This window comes from Anolis sagrei, chromosome 6, assembly GCF_037176765.1.
Source record: "Anolis sagrei isolate rAnoSag1 chromosome 6, rAnoSag1.mat, whole genome shotgun sequence".
NCBI classification, from domain to species: Eukaryota; Metazoa; Chordata; class Lepidosauria; order Squamata; family Dactyloidae; genus Anolis; species Anolis sagrei.
In genome coordinates, this window is record NC_090026.1 from 29845553 (window position 1) to 29863726 (window position 18174).

Below are 18174 nucleotides of genomic sequence, written 5' to 3' on the forward strand. Positions count from 1 at the left end.
GAAAGTCTGAATCATATTTTGAAGGAAATATTTTGTGTTGTTGGTATGTAACCATCAAAACATGCAACATCCATTTATAGATTCCTAAAACTCATGGTAATCTGAGGGGAGGGAGTAAAGAGCAGATTAAATCAGCAAATAAATGTCTAAATAAAGCATGCAGCCCAGTGTTTTGCCCTCCAGTCCCTTCAAATGTGCTACTGATAAATTAAGAAATTAATCTAGACAGTTGTAATCTGTATGATGGCCATTTTATTTGGAATGTGTTGGGGCAGAGATGACCGGATATATAATCCAGAAACATCTGCTGCTTCTGAAGGGGTTTTTTTTTATTTTAGTTGGCAAAAGGGAATAGCAGCAGGCTGGCAATCTGCTGTTACATAAGCACATGAGCTTTCAGTGGTTTGAGGCTCCTTCTTGGGGACTACAATTTTATATGTACTCCATTTAAAATAATTATTTGTAAATGATGTAAACACAGAAGCAGAGAAGAAAAAAACAAGTTTTAAATATATTTGCTGCTCAAAGTTTGGACTTAAAGTAAAGCTCCAGAACAAATTTGAGAGATTTGTCAAAAACACACAAACAAACCTACAGCCATGTTCTCCAATTCTTACCCTTCTCTGTCCTCCAGATTTTTAAAAAGAGTAACATGTAAATTTTGTAATTTGAATATAATAGTCTGCCTCTGAAATTGCTGGTGAAGGTGAAGTCTGCAGCTCTTGGAAAGCTCATCAGAGATTCTTGGGAAAAGTCAGTATAGTATAGTGGTTGGCGTTAACAAGTTCTGGTTTCCAATGGCCTGTGAAAATCACTAGGTCAGTGGTTCTCAACCTGGGGTCCCCAGATCTTGTTGGCTTTCAACTCCCAGAAACCCTAACAGCTGGTAAACTGTCTGGGAGTTCTGGGAGCTGTCGGCCAAAAACATCTGGGGACCCCAGGTTGAGAACCACTGCACTAGGCGGTGTGTTGTTGAAGGCTTCCATGGCTGAAATCACTGGGTTGCTGTGAGTTTTGGGCTGTATGACCATGTTCCAGAAGCATTCTCACCTGACGTTTCACCCACATCTATGGCAGGCATCCTCAGAGATGGTGAGGTTTATGAAACCTCACAACCTCTGAGGATGGCTGCCATAGATGTGGGTGAAACGTCAGGAGAGAATACTTCTGGAACATGGCCATACAGTCTGGAACACTCATAGCAACTCACTAGGTGATCTTGGGTCAGTTATTTTCTTGGGTCAGTTACCTTTTCTTGGCCCACCTAGCCCCCAAGAGCGTTACCTTGAGCTGATTGGAAGAAAGGTGGAGTAAGAAATACTCTGCCTCCCCAACCTGCCTGAGGCTGATGGAAACTCTAGTCCAATAACATTTGGAGTCACAACAACATTTGATTGCTGCACCCCTTTTGTACATGGCGCAGAATCTGGCAGTGTGAAATGGATTGTAATTTTTTAATATTAAATCAAGAAAAATGAGAAGTGATCATACTGGAAAATACCTTGCCTACCTTGTGCCTCCACAAGTAAACACTGTGCTTTTGTGCTGATTGCACGCAATATAAACAGAGTGCTTTCAAAATTCCAGAAGGATTCAGAATCCTTTGCAATAGCGTGCAGGGGTACCTTGGTAGAAATGTTGATTAGACATGATCCCCTGCTATCAGGAAAATGAGAGGGGACATATTGTTCAAGGATTTCTCCTATCTCTTCTTTTCCTGCTTTTGGGTTATTAGTTTTGGTTCCTTAACACAGATTATCAGTGGGATTTTTTTCTTCAGTACCATACCTGGATTTTTTTGTACAAAACATTCCATACACAGGGTTGTTGTGAGTTTTTCAGGCTGTGCGCCATGTTCCAGAAGCATTCTCTCCTGTCCTTTCGCTCACATCTATGGCAGGCATCCTCAGAGGTTGAGGGATCTGTTGGAAACTAGGCTAGTGGGGATTATATACCTGTGAAATGTCCAAGGTGGGAGAAAGAACTTTTGCCTGTTTGAGGCAGGTGTGAATGTTGCAAATGGCCAACTTGATTAGCATTTAATGGCCTTGCAGTTTCAATGCTTTGCTGGTTGCTGCCTGGGGAAATTCTGGGGGAATTCCACAGATATATAAACCTCACTTGCCAATTTCCAATAGATCCCTCAACCTATGAGGATGCCTGCCATAGAGGTGGGTGAAATGTCAGGAGATAATGCTTTTGGAACATGGCCAAACAGTCCAAAAAACTCACAGCAACCCAGTGATTTCGGCCATGAAATCCACATTCCATACACAAAATCTAGTTCTGTTTTTCCCCTCCCAGGTTTGCGACCTTATTTTGGAAGAAATAGCATTTTTCTTGTTTCTGTTTTTAAACCATTGGGAGTTGGGAACCCATGGTGATTTACTAAAAATCAACCATGAGAAGATCACAATCTACCATCTGTCTATTCCTGACCTGACATAAGCTATAGCCCTCCACTTCCCACGGAAGAATATAAGATATGGATGACATAGGTGGCATTGATCAAAGTTTTAAAGGAACAATGAAAGGAAGGACAAATTCCTAGTTTGTCTCTGTTCTTTCCTATTGTAGCATTCCATAAATGAATCTTCTTCCATGAGGAGTTGAAGTCTGTATTTTTTGAGTATAAGGACTACCCTGGGGGTAACTTCTCTCTCTCTCTTTTGCAGTGTCTTCAATGTGCAACAGTGCCCCGGGGTCTGGCCCCAGCTCCCCAAACAGCTCCAACAGCGCTATCACAGAAAATGGGCTTACAGGCTCAGTGCCTAATATCCATACTGAGGTAAGATCGGTGAAACAACTTTGATTTTCCAGGACCTGCTGGACCTTTCCTTTTATCTCTGCTCTCAGTGTACTGAACTTGTTTATCATTTTTTCTTTTCTACCCCACATGAATATCAAAGTTATGCCTTTGAGATTTTAGATTTACAGCGAGATCTGAGTTAAAGTCTCTGCACATACATGTTGCTAAATGAGTGACTTTGTGCCTTTTACTCTGTTTGCTCAACCCTTTGCTCATGGGATTACTGAGAATAAAAATGAAATATGTCTATCATGTATTCTGCTCAAAGTTCTTGGAGGAAGAGTGAAGCATAAATATAATCAGTTTCTCTCAGAAAGCAGAACAGCATGTGCCAACAAGCTTGTGAAGCCTATATTTGTAACGTATTTTTAAAGTAACTGTCTCATATAAAGTGTGCATAAAAACAAATCTAATGCCAGAAAAAATAGCAAATGTGTAAACTTACTGTGAGCTTGAGGTCCTGGCCAAATGGCACTCCTGCCCATCTCCATTGATTCAGATTGCAACCAAACCTTGCCTGAACCATTCAGTTATCATCCGTGAGAGTATTCAACTGTCACCAAGCATATTTGGAACAAAAGCTGCTTCTTTTGTTTGTTTACTGTTATCGTCTTCACAGGAAAATGAAATATCAAAGATCTAAAGATTAGTCTTAGTTCTTACCATTAGGGGGAAAAGGTACCTGATCAAAAAAAACTTCTCTGGTTGTCTTCCCGGCTTATTATTATTTATTTATTGTTTCTGGTCTGCCTACCTTGCCATATAATTGCTGAGAAAAGTCTATAAATAATGTTTTTTAGGGATTTGGTGAGGAATAGTAGTGTTAGTGTTAAAAGCGAGGAACTGCCAATTTTATCCAGTGATGTTATTCCACTAGTGTAGAGCTTTTAATTGAACATGCATTAAATATGATGCTTTCGTACTGCTTGCGCAAGATGTTGCAACTTCATTAGATGTAATGTTGCTTGTGTTAGTACGGTTAGACTTGGTGGAGATGCTAACAGAACAGTGATAATGGGAAAATTACTGTAATTTTGTTTTAATAAATCCAGACAAATGACAAACACATACCCTAGAAGCTCTCAGGGAATATTTCATATTGTTGATTTCATTTGTTATTTCATATTTGTGTTATGATGTATTTTTGTTATTTTGTGTTTTAACTATGTTGTATTATTTTGGGCTTGGCCTCATGTTAGCCCCCCCCCCCCCCGAGTCCCCTCTGGGGAGATGGTGGCGGGTTATAAATAAAGTTTACTATTATTTATTATTATTATAACTGAACTTTGTGCTATGAGTTACACTTACTTTATATACTCGAGTATAAACCAAGTTTTTCAGCCCTTTTTTAGGCTGAAAAAGCTCCCCCTCGACTTATACTCGGTTGAGGATCCGGGTGGGAAGGTGTAGGGCTGAAAAGAAGGGCTTCTTTCAGCCCCATACCTTCCTGCCCAGGACCCTTTCCACACAGCAACCCAGCTCTCCTTCCTCTCCTCCTCTCTTGTGCAGCGCGCACCTTCCTCTCCTACTTTCTTGCACAGTATGCACTTTCCTCTCCTCCTCTCTCGACACCAGTCTTTCCCACTATTCATATACACACAGCATTTCCCCCAAAACATATAGTTAAAATAAACTACGATGATTATTGAAAGGATACGTAAGTACATTTACATTGAAGAACCTTAGAATAATGATTTAATCAGAGTTGGGCAGTCTTGTCTTAAATTGCAGTTTTATATAAATATTCAAAAACATTTAACCTATGGTGCCTCAATTAATGTAATTTTATTGGTATCTATTTTTATTTTGAAATTTATCAGTAGCTGCTGCATTTCCCACCCTCGGCTTATACTCGAGTCAATGTGTTTTCCCAGTTTTTTGTGGTAAAATTAGGTGCCTTGGCTTATACTTGAGTATATATGATATTTGTCTATCCACGTGTATGTTATTTGTGTACTCTAATAGAATCAGAGCAAGTAAACAGTCTTGTCCATAACACCTGTTTAAACAGTTGATTGTGGTTACAAAAGAGTCTTCTCTAACTTTCAGATGTGTTAGAGCAGTTGCTCTCAACATGTGAGTCCCCAGGTGTTTGGCCCTTCAACTCCCAGAAATCCCAGCCAGTTTACCAGTTGTTAGGATTTCTGGAAGTTGAAGGCCAAAACATCTGGGAACCCACAAGTTGAGAACCACTGTGTTAGAGCATAGCTGGCTATGGTATAGAAATTGTACTCCAGCACATCTGGAGAGCACTTTGAAAAGGGTGTTATAAAGAGATCTGGATTCTGGATTTACATCCAGTTTTAAAACCTATATTACAACCTATAGCATTGGTTTTCCAGATACGGTGCTGCGTGTTCTGGGGTGAAATAGTTTGGATGGGTGATATTAGCTGGTTTCGTCACAAACACTCTTGTTTCAAAGAGGCAGGATGGCTGCTTTGAGAATGTAACTACTACATTTCTCCAGTGAAGTGGGATGAGTAGGGTAGCCTTTGTTTCCTTCCAGTTTCCTGGTTGGAAGAGCAAACAAGGAATTCCACACATGTGAATAAAGAAGGCTAGCAGGAAAGATAGACTGCTTTATTCATTCTCTCTCATCCAGTCCATTTGATTTTGATCCTGGCTGTGGAGCATTTTCCTCCACAGCCAGTAGGAAAGCACAAGAGACTGGTGAACTAGAGACAGCCATCTTTGCCAGTCCACTGAAGAGAAGGCAATTTATTTTTACTGGTCTATAAGGAAGCATGGCGAAAAAACCCAAACTAGTAATTTTTCTGTTTTTGTATACAGCGCTTGAGTAAGTGTGGTTTCCAAGGGCACCATTCTTCGCCCTGCCCGGTACTATGGAATAACTGCTGCTTGCCTTCTAAAAATGGAAAATAACCACAATTTAATCTACATAGACATGACTGAATAATTAAGCAATGACAAATTTGATGCAGTGCAGAATGTCACCAAACTACATGTATCCAAATATGTGTGATTGCATCCTGATTGCGTGTGTATGTTGTATGTGTGGGTATATCATTGAGTTGAATGTGTCATGTATCCTTGAGGTTTGCAAATGGATGGAAACGGAAGTGCACTGACATAAAATAGAAACTGCTTAGAGCCACTTTTGCTGGTTGCTCAGGAGTGACTCATAAAAGGAGAGGGGTCCCTTGGCGAGTTGTGATTTTTTTCGAGTTTATTTTTAGCTGTGTTTCTGAAGATGCAGAATTTTTTCCCCTCCATTTAAGATGGTGCCATTTAAAACAAATCAAAACACCAGATTCCTTAAAAGAAAAGAGCCACAGACAAACACAGGCAGTCACTGGTCTGTGGCAGAGGCTCTGTTCAAACATTACACCAGACACAAATTAAGAATATAACTTAATCTGAATATTGATAAACCTTAGAGAAATTATACCATGGGGCTCAACTCCCCCAGTTATCCCGCCAAAATAACAATGACTATAGTATCTAAAGGATTTTAGGTGCTACAGTCAAAAAAAAAAGTAATTTCCATGTAGAGTAATTACAGATTAAAACCATTTATATGCCATCATTTTCTTCTCAAATTATAAAATCACTTCCATTTTCTGGTCTGGCAGCTTGTTGAGGTAGAGTAGTGGTTCCAATACTGGTGCGTCTATTCAGACCACAGTGTTGGACATTAGTAACTCCTCTGATTCAACTGCTTTGCTGTTTGGCTATGCTTCATTTAATTCCTTCACTTCACATTCTAAACTAGAGTTTGCACTAAAGATGGCTTACAAAACCACTTCAGATGAGTTACTGTTGGGTTTTCAAATCCCAAGCCATGTTTCCTCAGCCAAATTATGTTAGATTTCCCTAACCATAGTTTGAATTGTTGTCTGAATGGAGCTGCTAGCAGAATAAAATATTGCACATATATGGATGAAATTTTCTTTGTTTTTCTTTCATATGTTTTTACATAGATAGTGATGAGGAGTATATTTATGTCAAAAGAAGAATGACCATGGGGAAAATCTCCTAAGAGTTTTATATATTAGCTTGACATGGAGGAAGGCAAAATTAGGGGCAGAATCGGTACAACAGCACGTTTTCAGTCTTTTCTGAATCTGTTTCAGTTTTCATCAAGACCAGCCTTTCATTTTTGTCCCACCTTTCCTATTTTAGTTTCTCTTTCTTCCTTTCTCTGCTTTCCTATCTAGATCCATCCTTATGTGGCAGTTACTCTCCATTCACCTTTTCTGTAAGTCTTAATAATCTGTTGTGAGCAGGTGGGGAGGAGAGAGTTGTCCTTTCTACCTTCTGTCCCAAGCCAACTCTAGCAAAGGTTTCCCTTGACATTAAGTCTAGTCATGTCTGACTCTGGGGAGTGGTGCTCATCTCCATTTCTAAGCTGAAGAGCCGGCATTGTCTGCAGACACTTCCAAGGTCATGTGGCCAGCATGACTGCATGGAGCGCCATTACCTTCCTGTAAAAGGTACCTATTGATCTACTTCACAGTTCGCTTATAGCAGACTCACTGTTTCGTGGGATTTTGAAAATATTAATAAAAATTTTAAATATTAAATATTTACATCCAGTGGAGACCAGAGACCCCGGAAGTGTGGTGGCCTGAGGCACGGCGGGGAAGGCCTACTTCTCTGGCCTGCTGCTGCCTGTGTGGCTCCTTATCACACTAGAACAGTGGTTCCCAACCTTTGGTCCTCTGGGTGTTTTGAACTTCAGCTTCCATAATTCCTAAGCCGCCAGCTGGCTGGGATTTCTGGGAGTTGAAGAGGCTCTACAGAGACCAGGGCAGGTGCCCTTGGGATGGGCCAGGGGGCGGGTAAGGAAGCGCGGGTAAGAAAATAATAAAAAAAATATATAAAATAATGTATCAGTATTAAAATTAATATGGCGTCTCTACTTTGCGGATTTTCACTTATCCTGGGTGGTCCTGGAATGGAACCCCCGCGATAAGTGAGAGAGAACACTGTACTCGCATATCCATGTTTTCGAACTGCTAGCTTGGTGGAAGCTGGGCCTAACAGCGGGAGCTCACCGCACTTCCCGGATTTGAATCGCCTACCTTTCGGTCAGCAGCTCAGCAGTTTAACGCACTGTGCCACCAGAGGGCCAACCCTTTAATATGAATATGAACCATATATTTAAATTGTTGTACACAGAATAGGACAGAAGCTGGGGGTCAGGTCCCAGGAGGTCATGGGACCGGTGATAGGGTGCTACGGATAGCATCTGGTGAAGTCTGAGACAGGTTCCCCATTCCTGATTTAGACTATTCTGTGTTCTGTACCATTTAAGTCGCTGCACATATCGACCATGTTTACACATACACCTACGTTTGTTGAACAAGCTTTTTACAGTAGAAAGATGTTGAGGTGAAGTAGAATATTGACTCGCTTTTTCCCAAGAGTTGTTCACCATTCTACTCATGATCGGTTTCTTCATGTCGACATTTTCAAGTACCTGATAAGAAACCTTCATGATTGCCTTGGACAACCATAGAGAAAAACTATTTTATTTCTGAGCAGTCAAAATGTGGCGTAGTGATTTATGTGCTGGGCTAGGACTCTGGGAGACCAGGGTTCAAATCTTCACTCAACCACAGAAACCCCACAGGAAGGCTTTCGGCAAGTTATATCCTCTCAGCCTTAGAGGAAGGCAAAGGCAAGCCCCCTCTGAACACATTTTGCCAAGGAAATCCCATCATAGGGTTGCCATAACTCGGAAATGACTTCAAAGCACACAATAGCAGCAAGACTGAGCAGCAAATCCTGAAATACCCTTTTCAGATTTTCACTCTCTCTTATTATGCACTGTACAATTATTCCAGTCTTGACATCTGTAGAACTGAGCTGCCAACCAGAAGGGTATGTAATTACCTTCCATATGGCAGGTCTGCCCTTGCTTCCCTCAGTCACAACAATTTGGTAGACTTCTTAAGAATGGTTTCTGTTGTTACAAGAAAAAGTGCCATCTGCTGGTTAGTGCTGTCTTTAAGACAGTGGTGCTCAATCAACCTTTTTAATGCTGCAATCCCTTAATACAGTTCTTCACGTTGTGGTGACCCCCAACCATAAAATTATTTTTGTTGCTACTTCATAACTGTAATTTTGCTAATGTTATGAATCGTAATGTAAATATTTGCTATGGGGTTAAAGATTATTTATTTTGTCATTTGGAAGTATTAGTTGTTGAGATTTATAGTTAACCTACAATCAAAGAGCATTCTGAACTTCACCAGTGATGGAATTGAACCTATCTTGGCACAGAGAACTCCCATGACCAACAGAAAATACTGGAAGAGTTTTGTGGGTATTGGCCTTGAGTTTTGGAGTTGTAGTTCACTTACATCCAGAGAGCACTGTGGACTCAAACAATGATGGATCTGGACCAAACTTGGCACGAATACTCAATGTGCCCAAATTTGAACACTGATGGAGTTTGGGGAAAATAGACCTTGACATTTGGGAGTTGAAGTTGCTGGGATTTATAGTTCGCCTACAACCAAAGAACGTTCTGAACCCCACCAATGATAGAATTAGGCCAAACTTCCCACACAGAACCTCCATGACCAACAGATATTACTGTGTTGTCTGATGGTCTTTGGTGACCCCCCTGATACCCCCTTGTAATCCCCCAGGGGTCTCGAAACACTGCTTTAAGATGTCGTAAAGAAAAATGTTTTTTTAAATCCCTAACAACAAGCAGCAGCAACAATAACAAAAAAACCCAAAAAAACCCAAAAAGCCTCACAGTTGTTCCCCTTCTCTGCCTTAAGTAGGCTAATGACATTTTCATTATCTAGAATCACAGAACATAACATTTGAGAAATTTCACCAGAATTTCAATTTCAATTGCTTTTGTCCCTCTGGATTATCCAACTTGTGCAGCAGATCTGGTTTCTCCATCCTACATGGCTACTATGCAGTTGTCATATCAACATCATCTTATACCAGAAACCCACTCAACATTTTACATTCATGTAGAATTCTGGTTATCACATCATATATTTCAACTACGAAGGTCGGTAACATGCAGTCTTCCAGGTTTTGTGAATGTCAGTTCTCATCATCCCTAGTCAGCTTAGTCAATAGTCTTCCCAAATCTTCTGGTCTTCAGTCCAGCATCAACAGAGAGTCACATTCCCATTCTTACTTTGCAATACAAGTGCATTTGTTCTGGTCCTGCAAAAATAGTTTCATACCTAACAAACAGACATTTTGAAAACAGATACATCAGGCAAGTGAAGAACAACATTCATAAGGTTAGATTGGTATCTAGAAGTTGTCTATTACAGAAAAGTGGCTGAGTAAAGAAACTGAGTTAGCTCCATGTTTACTTCAGTTCTTAAATCTGTTTAATGTATTTTTGAGAATTTGTAAGCCATCAAAGAAAGCAATGTCTTTCTTGCATGGCCCTTGGTGACACTGTTTTTCTAAGGCTGAAATTCCTACCCAGCAGCTACAACAGGCTACCAAAGAAATACAATCCAGCAATGAAGAGTGCATTTACACTGTATTATTAATGGGGTCTGACACCACTTTTAACTGCCATGGCTTGATGCTACAAAATCATGAGTGTTGTGGTTTGGTGAGACACTAGCACTTTTTGGTAGAAAAGGCTAAAGGTCTTATAAAACTATAACTCCCATGATTCTGTAATATTGAGCCAAGAGCCATGGCAGTTAATATGCTGTCAAACTGCACTAATTCAATTGTGTAGATACAGCCTAAGCCCTAGAGGTTCAACTTTATCCCCGTATGTTATGGATAGCACTATTACTGCCAGCCACTTACCAGAGAACCATTAATCCACCCCCACACATGCATTTTAGTTGTTAGTCTATAAATATTTGAAATATCTCTGGTTATCTTTAGACTTAGTAACATTGCACATTGCTTAGTTAACCTTGACAGTCAATTGCTGCTGCTTACTATTTTTAACTCACCTTTCCGAATAGACAGTGCTGCCAAATCTCACAATTTACACAATTTATATAACTCTTAAGACCCTGTCATCATTTCTGATGCTTAACATGTGCAATCCCTGCCACCATGACCATGTGGGCTCATGAGTGTTGTTCTCATTGTGCATTTGGACCTTATAAAGGCCAGCACAAACATTATATAGTCTTACCTTTCCATTTTTACTAATTTCCCGAAATGTTTGGCAGCATTCTCCCTTGGCCTTCTCAGAACTAGTAAGTCTTAAACCAGACCTGCACAATCTGCGGTTCTCCAGATGTTTAGTCTCCAACTCCCAGAAGCCCTAGCCAGCTTGTTCAATGCTCAGGAAGTCTGAGAGCCAAAGTCCAAAACACCTGGAGGGCTGCAGGTTGTTCAGGCCTGGTTTAAACCATGGACAGCAGTCCAGCAGTCCAGATGTGGTTGGCTTGCAGCTCCTATCATCCTGCAGTCCAAAAACATAAAAAGGCCACTTGCTCCTCAACCTTGATTTAAATTCTCCAACACTGAATTTCTGCATTTGAATAAGAGCTTCTTCAGCTTAGCCAGCTTTAGTGCAGAAAAGGTAACTTTCCTTCATTTTGATCCTGAATCCCTCATTGCATGATGGACATGAATATTTTAGCATCTTGGCCTTGCATATTAGCTGACTGGTGCTTTTTGCTCTCTTTAGCAGGGAAGATCACAAGCATCGCTTGTCTCCCTCAGCAGCTAATTCCACTTGGCTGCATCAGAGGGAAAGGTGACGCAGCAAGGCCCCCTCCATCAGCTTGGCTGGCACCAGCTGCCACTTGACTCCTCCCTTACCATAACTGTCTGTTGCAGTGAGCATCCCACCAGGGCATTATGTAACTCCATTATGTAACACTATGAAATAGTTAGAGCCTGAATTTCCTCTTGTTTCCCTCTTCCTGCCACTGTTCTGTTTTTCCTTTTCCATCATGATTTCCATAGATTGTGAGTTATTATTGTAACCTGTGAAGTGCCTGTCATAGTGGTGTGTAAGTTCAGTACATTGGTAACAATATTTATGTGGCAGCTTCTAGTGTAGTAGCCCAGTATATTTTGCAGCCCAAGAAGGGGTAGCAAGTGGCACTCCTGCCCATTAGTTTAATTATATTTCATCACGTGTGCACAGCACTTTACTAATCTTTGTAGTGTCTATAAGAGGCAGTCGATACCTCCTGTTGGATAGGTTTGGACATATCTTAACAAAGCATGGTGTAATTGTATGAGTGTTGGACCACTACTCTAGAGACCAGGCTTCAATTTTCTACTCGGCCATTGAAACCTACTGGGTGGTCTAGAAGCATTCTCTCCTGACGTTTCACCTGCATCTAGAACATGGCCATATAGCCCGAAAAACCTACAACAACTCAGTGATTCCAGCCATGGAAGCCTTTGACAATACTTTTAAAATGTATCACTGCTTTACTCTACAGACAACTCTGCATCTGTATGCTTATCCATTGTGTCCTGCCTCATGTACAGAGGAGGAATTATTGGAGGCTACAGACAATGCTGTTGCTGTTGCCCGTTTTTGGTCAAAAGATATTTAGCCGCCTGCACAACTATTTTTATCAGTTTTATACTAATTTATGCAATGCTTTTGATACGAAATAAATAAACTGCTCTACTGCTGTCTGCATAGTAATATATCCGGAAATGATCTGTCCTATCAGGACCTTCTTCCTGTATGTCAAGTTCTTGTCGTTTTTGTGTGTGATATATTTCCCAAAGCTATGCACCAGTCTACAAAGTTGTCAGCAGAAATACTTGAATTTCCTATTATAAAACTATGATTCCCAAATTCTGAGCAACTTGCTTGCTGGGAAAAAAAGCTATTGTTTCCAGTCAGCCCTGGGTTTCTTGAGCAAATTATTATTCTTCAACACTTTGAAGGCATCCAAAATGAGCTTTGCTAATTTCATTATTGATTGTGTTTTGTTTTATTGTGCAGATTCAGACTGAGACTCATTGATTTCCATGTGAAAAATAATCTGTGTCTTGAGTCCTATAGCTTTTGGTGGGAACTGTGTAACTAACTTAGAAGAAAATCCCACAGTGCATGTCTCTTGGTAGAATGACAATTTCTTCTCTTTCTACTAGTATCATAGAATCATAGAATCCTAGGGTTGAAAGAGATCTCATGGGCCATCCAGACCAACCTCCTGCCATGAAGCAGGAAAATCTTATTCAAAGCACCTCCAACAGATGGGCATCCAGCCTCTGTTTAAAAGCCACCAAAGAAGGAGCCTCTACCATACTCTGGGGCAGAGAGTTCCACTGCTGAACAGCTGTCACCATTAGGAAGATCTTCCTAATGTTCAGATAGAATCTCCTTTCCTGTAGTTTGAAGCCATTGTTCTGTGTCCTAATCTTCAGGGCAGTAGAAACAAGCTTGTTCCCTCCTCCCTATGACTTCCCCTCACATATTGATACATGTCCCTCATCATGTCTCCTCTCAGCTTTCTCTTCTACAGGCTAAATATGATTAGCTCTTTAAGTCATTCCTCATAGGGTTTGTTCTCTAGACTGTTGATCATTTTCCTGTGTGTCCTTGTGAGAAAATGTGCATCTTTTGCTTTGCTAAGAATACAAAAATTGCATAGAGACAAATTTCCACTCCTTTACATAGCTCAAACAAGTAATTTGCTGTGGAAAATAATGAAAGGATACAGCTGAAACAAAAATGGCATAATTCAGAAAATGATATGAGTACATTTGAGAGTCCAAAGAGATTGTACAGTTGACTGTAAAATAACAATACTGAGCCATATTTAGCCAATGTGACATGAGTTCAGAATGTTTAGCTTGTATAGCGCAAGTGAAGAATCTTTGCCTTGACTGACTCCTGAAATTGTTGGTGCTGAGCATAGGATTGCAATTTACCTGATGTTACCTTTTGTACTCATTTGGTTTGATGAGTACTCATTTGAGTTGATGGATAGTTTTCCCTGCATGGAAAGTAATGGCTGTGTTAACTAGGGGTGATGGAAGATGCATCCCAGCACATCTGGATAGCACCAGCTTGGAGCAGATGGGCTTTTGTTATCTTCGCAAATACATAAGCAATACTTAAGCAATGTTTATTTGCTGCACTTGTTGTGCAAGTGAGGCATCTCTGTTTTAATTGACTCCTGAAATCTCTGTATAGGATTGCAATCTACCTGCTGTTCCCCTTTTGTATATCTTACTAGCATAATGATTTCAAATAAGCAAGTTGCATGCTAGGAATGTGGCCTAGTAGTCTCTTGCCTTCTTAGTGAGAACCAGTGAGAGTGGCAAAATAGCCTTTCAAATGCTTTGTTGAAGTTTCTTAATCTCCTTTCTCTTCTTAACGTTTTTCCTCACACTATCTTTCCAATCTTTCCTTTAATTTGTGTTTTCTTTAATACAGCAGATGCTGCCCCAACACCGCGCTATCAATTTGGATGGGTCAGCTAACCAGCTCAGCTTGTACACTTCCCCATCTCTGCCCAACATCTCCTTGGGACTTCAGGCTACCGTCACAGTGACAAATTCGCACCTCAATGTGAGTATTTGGCCCCAAATCCTCACAAACATCTTAGGACAGGGATGGGCAGCTGAGACCAGGCTGAGGGTCACTTTCCAGTTGGCCAGATCCATGAGGGCTGCAGTTTTATTTTAATTCTTTCTCATAATTACACGTAACTAAGCTATATGTAAATAATTTTTCTATGCTTTGTTTTGGTTTACATAGGTAGTAAGCAGAGAGGCGGAGCCCCGGTGGCTCAGTGGGTTAAACCCTTGTGCCAACAGAATTGCTGACTGATAGGTCAGCGGTTCGAATCCAGGGAGCGGGGTGAGCTCCCTCTGTCAGCTCCAGCTGCTTATGTGAGGACATGAGGGAAGCCTCTCACAGGATGCTAAAACATCCGGTTGTCCCCTGGGCAATGTCCTTGCAGATGGCCAATTCTCTCACACCAGAAACGACTTGCAGTTTCTCAAGTTGCCCCTGACACAGAAAAAAAAGCAGAGAGGCATTTTTCTTTCTCTTTCTCTTTGTGTATTCTATTTAAAATTCTATTTGTTCTCATGGCTACTGCAACATAGTGTAGTGGTTTAATCTCTGGCTGTGTACTTCTGTCACTTTGGCATGCAACTGCTACCTATCAAATTCACTATTTTTTAAAAAAACAAAAACATTAGAATGCTTTACTGCTACCACATGTCTTTGCTTTTGTTTTGTAGCTCTTGTTTGTTTCATATTCTTCCTCCCACAAGCATTGAACTTTCCTTGTTAACGGAAGTGATGGTGATCCACCCAAAGGAACATTTAGAATTGCCCCTTCTTTTTGTTTTCTTCTGCTCTTTGGAGAGGCCCAGTCTGGGTTTTGTTTTCCCGCACATCAACTGGTGCCCAGCTGTGACCTATTTATTGCCTCCCTCTAATGACAGGCACTGAACTTGGCTCAAGTTGGATATGTGGTACTCATGCCTAGTCTACAACTTATCTATTTTCAGCATCAGAAGTTGGAAATAGCTGACTGGCAGACTTCACATTCTGCTGGTCTCTGCTGTGATTTGTTTTCATCCCTGAAGAGCAGCATAGAGCTTATGGCTGTGCTTGTGTGCTCCAGACATTCAGGCTCAGCCTGAAATTAGCAAGAGTCCCTGACTTATTTTAATTGGTCTGCATTAGAGACTGGGCCCAGTTAGATAAATTAATCTATATAGGGCTATCATGCTCTGAAATACATCTCTGTTGCTGCTTTGGATTTGGGCTTCCTTGCCCCTACCAGAATCCTTCCTTAACATCATAATTTCCAAAATATATTGAAGCCATGAAAGGAGAAATTTCTAGATACATATATGATTGGACTCATTTTGAAGTTTAGCAATACTTGTGCAAATTCCCTATGGTAACCTTATCATCTCAATTCAGTTTTGGGGGATGATTCAAGGAGATGAAGACCACAGTAGGCTAATTTAGAATTTATTCAAACTTCTGAAGAAATCTGGGTCTAATCTTAGTTGATATATGAAATAAGCTTTAAAAAATAAAAATTAACCACATAAATCCTATTGAGAGACATAAATATTGGGTGAAAATGTCTGACTACTGAAAGAATAGAAACTCTGAAAGCAATACAAACCAGGTCAACATTTCACAGTCTGTAGACTTTCATGGGCTTCTGCAAGCATTCTCATATTTTTCTCTTTTAGGCCTCTCCAAGTCTTTCCACTCAGCAGGAAGCAGAGCGGCAGGCCATCCAGTCATTGAGACAGGGGGGTGCCTTGACAAGCAAGTTCCTGAGCATGTCGTCGATCCCCAGTTGCCTTCTGGGGGTGGCCCTTGAGGGTGAGACCAACAACCATGGCCATGCATCTTTGCTTCAACACGTCCTGCTCCTTGAACAGGCTCGGCAGCAGAATACACTAATTGCTGGTGAGTAAGAGATGAAGGTGATATGTACACAATATAGAACAAAACAGCTTGTACAAGATGGTAGGCAATACTTATCCACTGTTGTTGATAGCAGCTGGGAACAACTAGGAGACTGTACAGGCTGATGACATCATCTTTCTGTTCCTGATTCAGACCTGCTGGCTTTTCACCGGGCTTGCTTTGTGTGACTTGGTCTCAGTTGACTTTCTCCCTGTCCCCCTCTGAATATGGAGCTCCTCCTTTCAATTAATGGTTGGTGCTCAGTTGCAGCAGCTGTTTAGTACATTATTCCTCCAGCACAAGCAATCAGTGGATGACCAGCATATCCTTGGGATTCCTTGTGAGTGGTTGTTTCAGTAATATTTCTTTCCTCTGTAAATACAAAAGGTGGTAATTTGGCATCGATAAAATAGTGAAGAGTAGGGACATCACACTGGCAACAAAGATCCTCACAGTTAAAGCAATGGTATTCCCCATAGTCACCTACAGATGTGAGAGCTGGACACTAGGGAAGGCTGAGCAAAGGAAGATAGATGCTTTTGAACTGTGGTGTTGGAGGAAAGTTCTGATAGTGCTTTGGACCGCCAGAAGATCCAACCAGTCCATACTTCAGGAAATAAAACCCGACTGCTCATTGGAGGGAAGGACAGTAGAGGCAAAAATGAAGTGTATTGGCCACATCATGAGAAGAAAGGAAAGCTTAGAGAAGACAATGCTGGGGGAAAAGGAAGGAAAAAGGAAGGGCAAGATGGATGGAAGGCATCCTTGAAGTGACTGGATTGACCTTGAAGGAGCTGGGGGTGGGGACAGCCGACAAGGAGCTCTGGCGTGGACTGGTCCATGAGGTCATGAAGAGTCGGAAATGACTGAACGAATGAACAACAACAATTTGGCATCCATGATAACTGAAGAAATATTTATCATGTCAGAAGCGATTTGAGAATACAGCTATAATGTATAAAAACCACAAAGTTAAAAACTTGGTATTATACTAAATTTCCTTTGATCAGAAGCTGGCCACTTGAAGTGTCTCTGGTGTCGCTGTGAGAAGGTCCTCCATTGTGCATGTGGCAGGGCTCAGGTTGCATTGTAGGAAGTGGTCTGTGGTTTGCTCTAATCCACACTCGCATGTTGTGAACTCCACTTTGTAGCCCCATTTTTTAAGATTGGCTCTGCTACCAGAAAACTTGGATTGAAAATTATTGTATTTGGACATTGTTAGACCATGTTAGCCCAGTTAACATCACTGGCCACAAAACCAACCTTCATTGGTTCCTGTAAATTAATATGGATGTTTGACGTTTTATATTTAAGTTTTATGTAAGTTATACTTTTTTAGATAGGTTAATTTTATTTAATCTCTATATTTCATGTTATATGTTATTTTCACATGTGGGGTTATTTTAGGATATTATGTCTACATTTGTTATTGTCCTGAGGAATTGAATATTTGCCTTTATTCCCCTTTGGGGAAATAAGGCGGAATATAAATAAAGTTCTATTATTACTAAAGTTTATTATCTCGTGGTGCCAGAGTGCAGTCTGTTCAGTGCCTCCCAAGTTGCCCAGTCTTCTGTGTGCCCAGGAGGGATTTTCTCATCTGGTATCAGCCATGATTTGAGTTTCTGGGTTTTTGCCTGCCACTTTTGGACTCTCGCTTGCTGAGGTGTTCCTGCAAGTATCTCTCTAGATCTTAGGAAGCTATTTCTTGATTTAAGGCATTGCATGCTGTCTGTTACCTGAACAGAAGATGTTCCGGAGAAGTCAATGCCTTTGTCTTTCATTACTGGCTGCTAGTTCCCGACAGATATCAGGTGGTGCAATATTGGCTAAACAGTATAATTTCTGTAGTGGTGTAGGGCGTAAGGATCCTGTGATAATGTGGCATGCCTCATCCACTGTTTTAACATGGTGAGATGTATTTCATACTAGGCATGCGTATTCAGTAGCTGAGTAGCAAAGTGCAAGGGCAGATGTCTTCACTGTATCTGGTTGTGATCCCCAGG

The 18174-nt window shown here is 40.9% G+C and overlaps 1 protein-coding gene across 1 annotated transcript in view; it reads left to right on the top strand.

Moving 5' to 3' along the window:
• The window catches only part of HDAC5 (histone deacetylase 5), a 94982-nt gene that overhangs the window by 42374 nt on the left and 34434 nt on the right, over window positions 1-18174 (top strand). Inside the window, 3 exon segments of the mRNA XM_060780796.2 lie at window positions 2676-2788; window positions 14159-14290; window positions 15946-16168. Of these exon segments, the coding sequence (XP_060636779.2) occupies window positions 2676-2788; window positions 14159-14290; window positions 15946-16168 (468 nt within the window).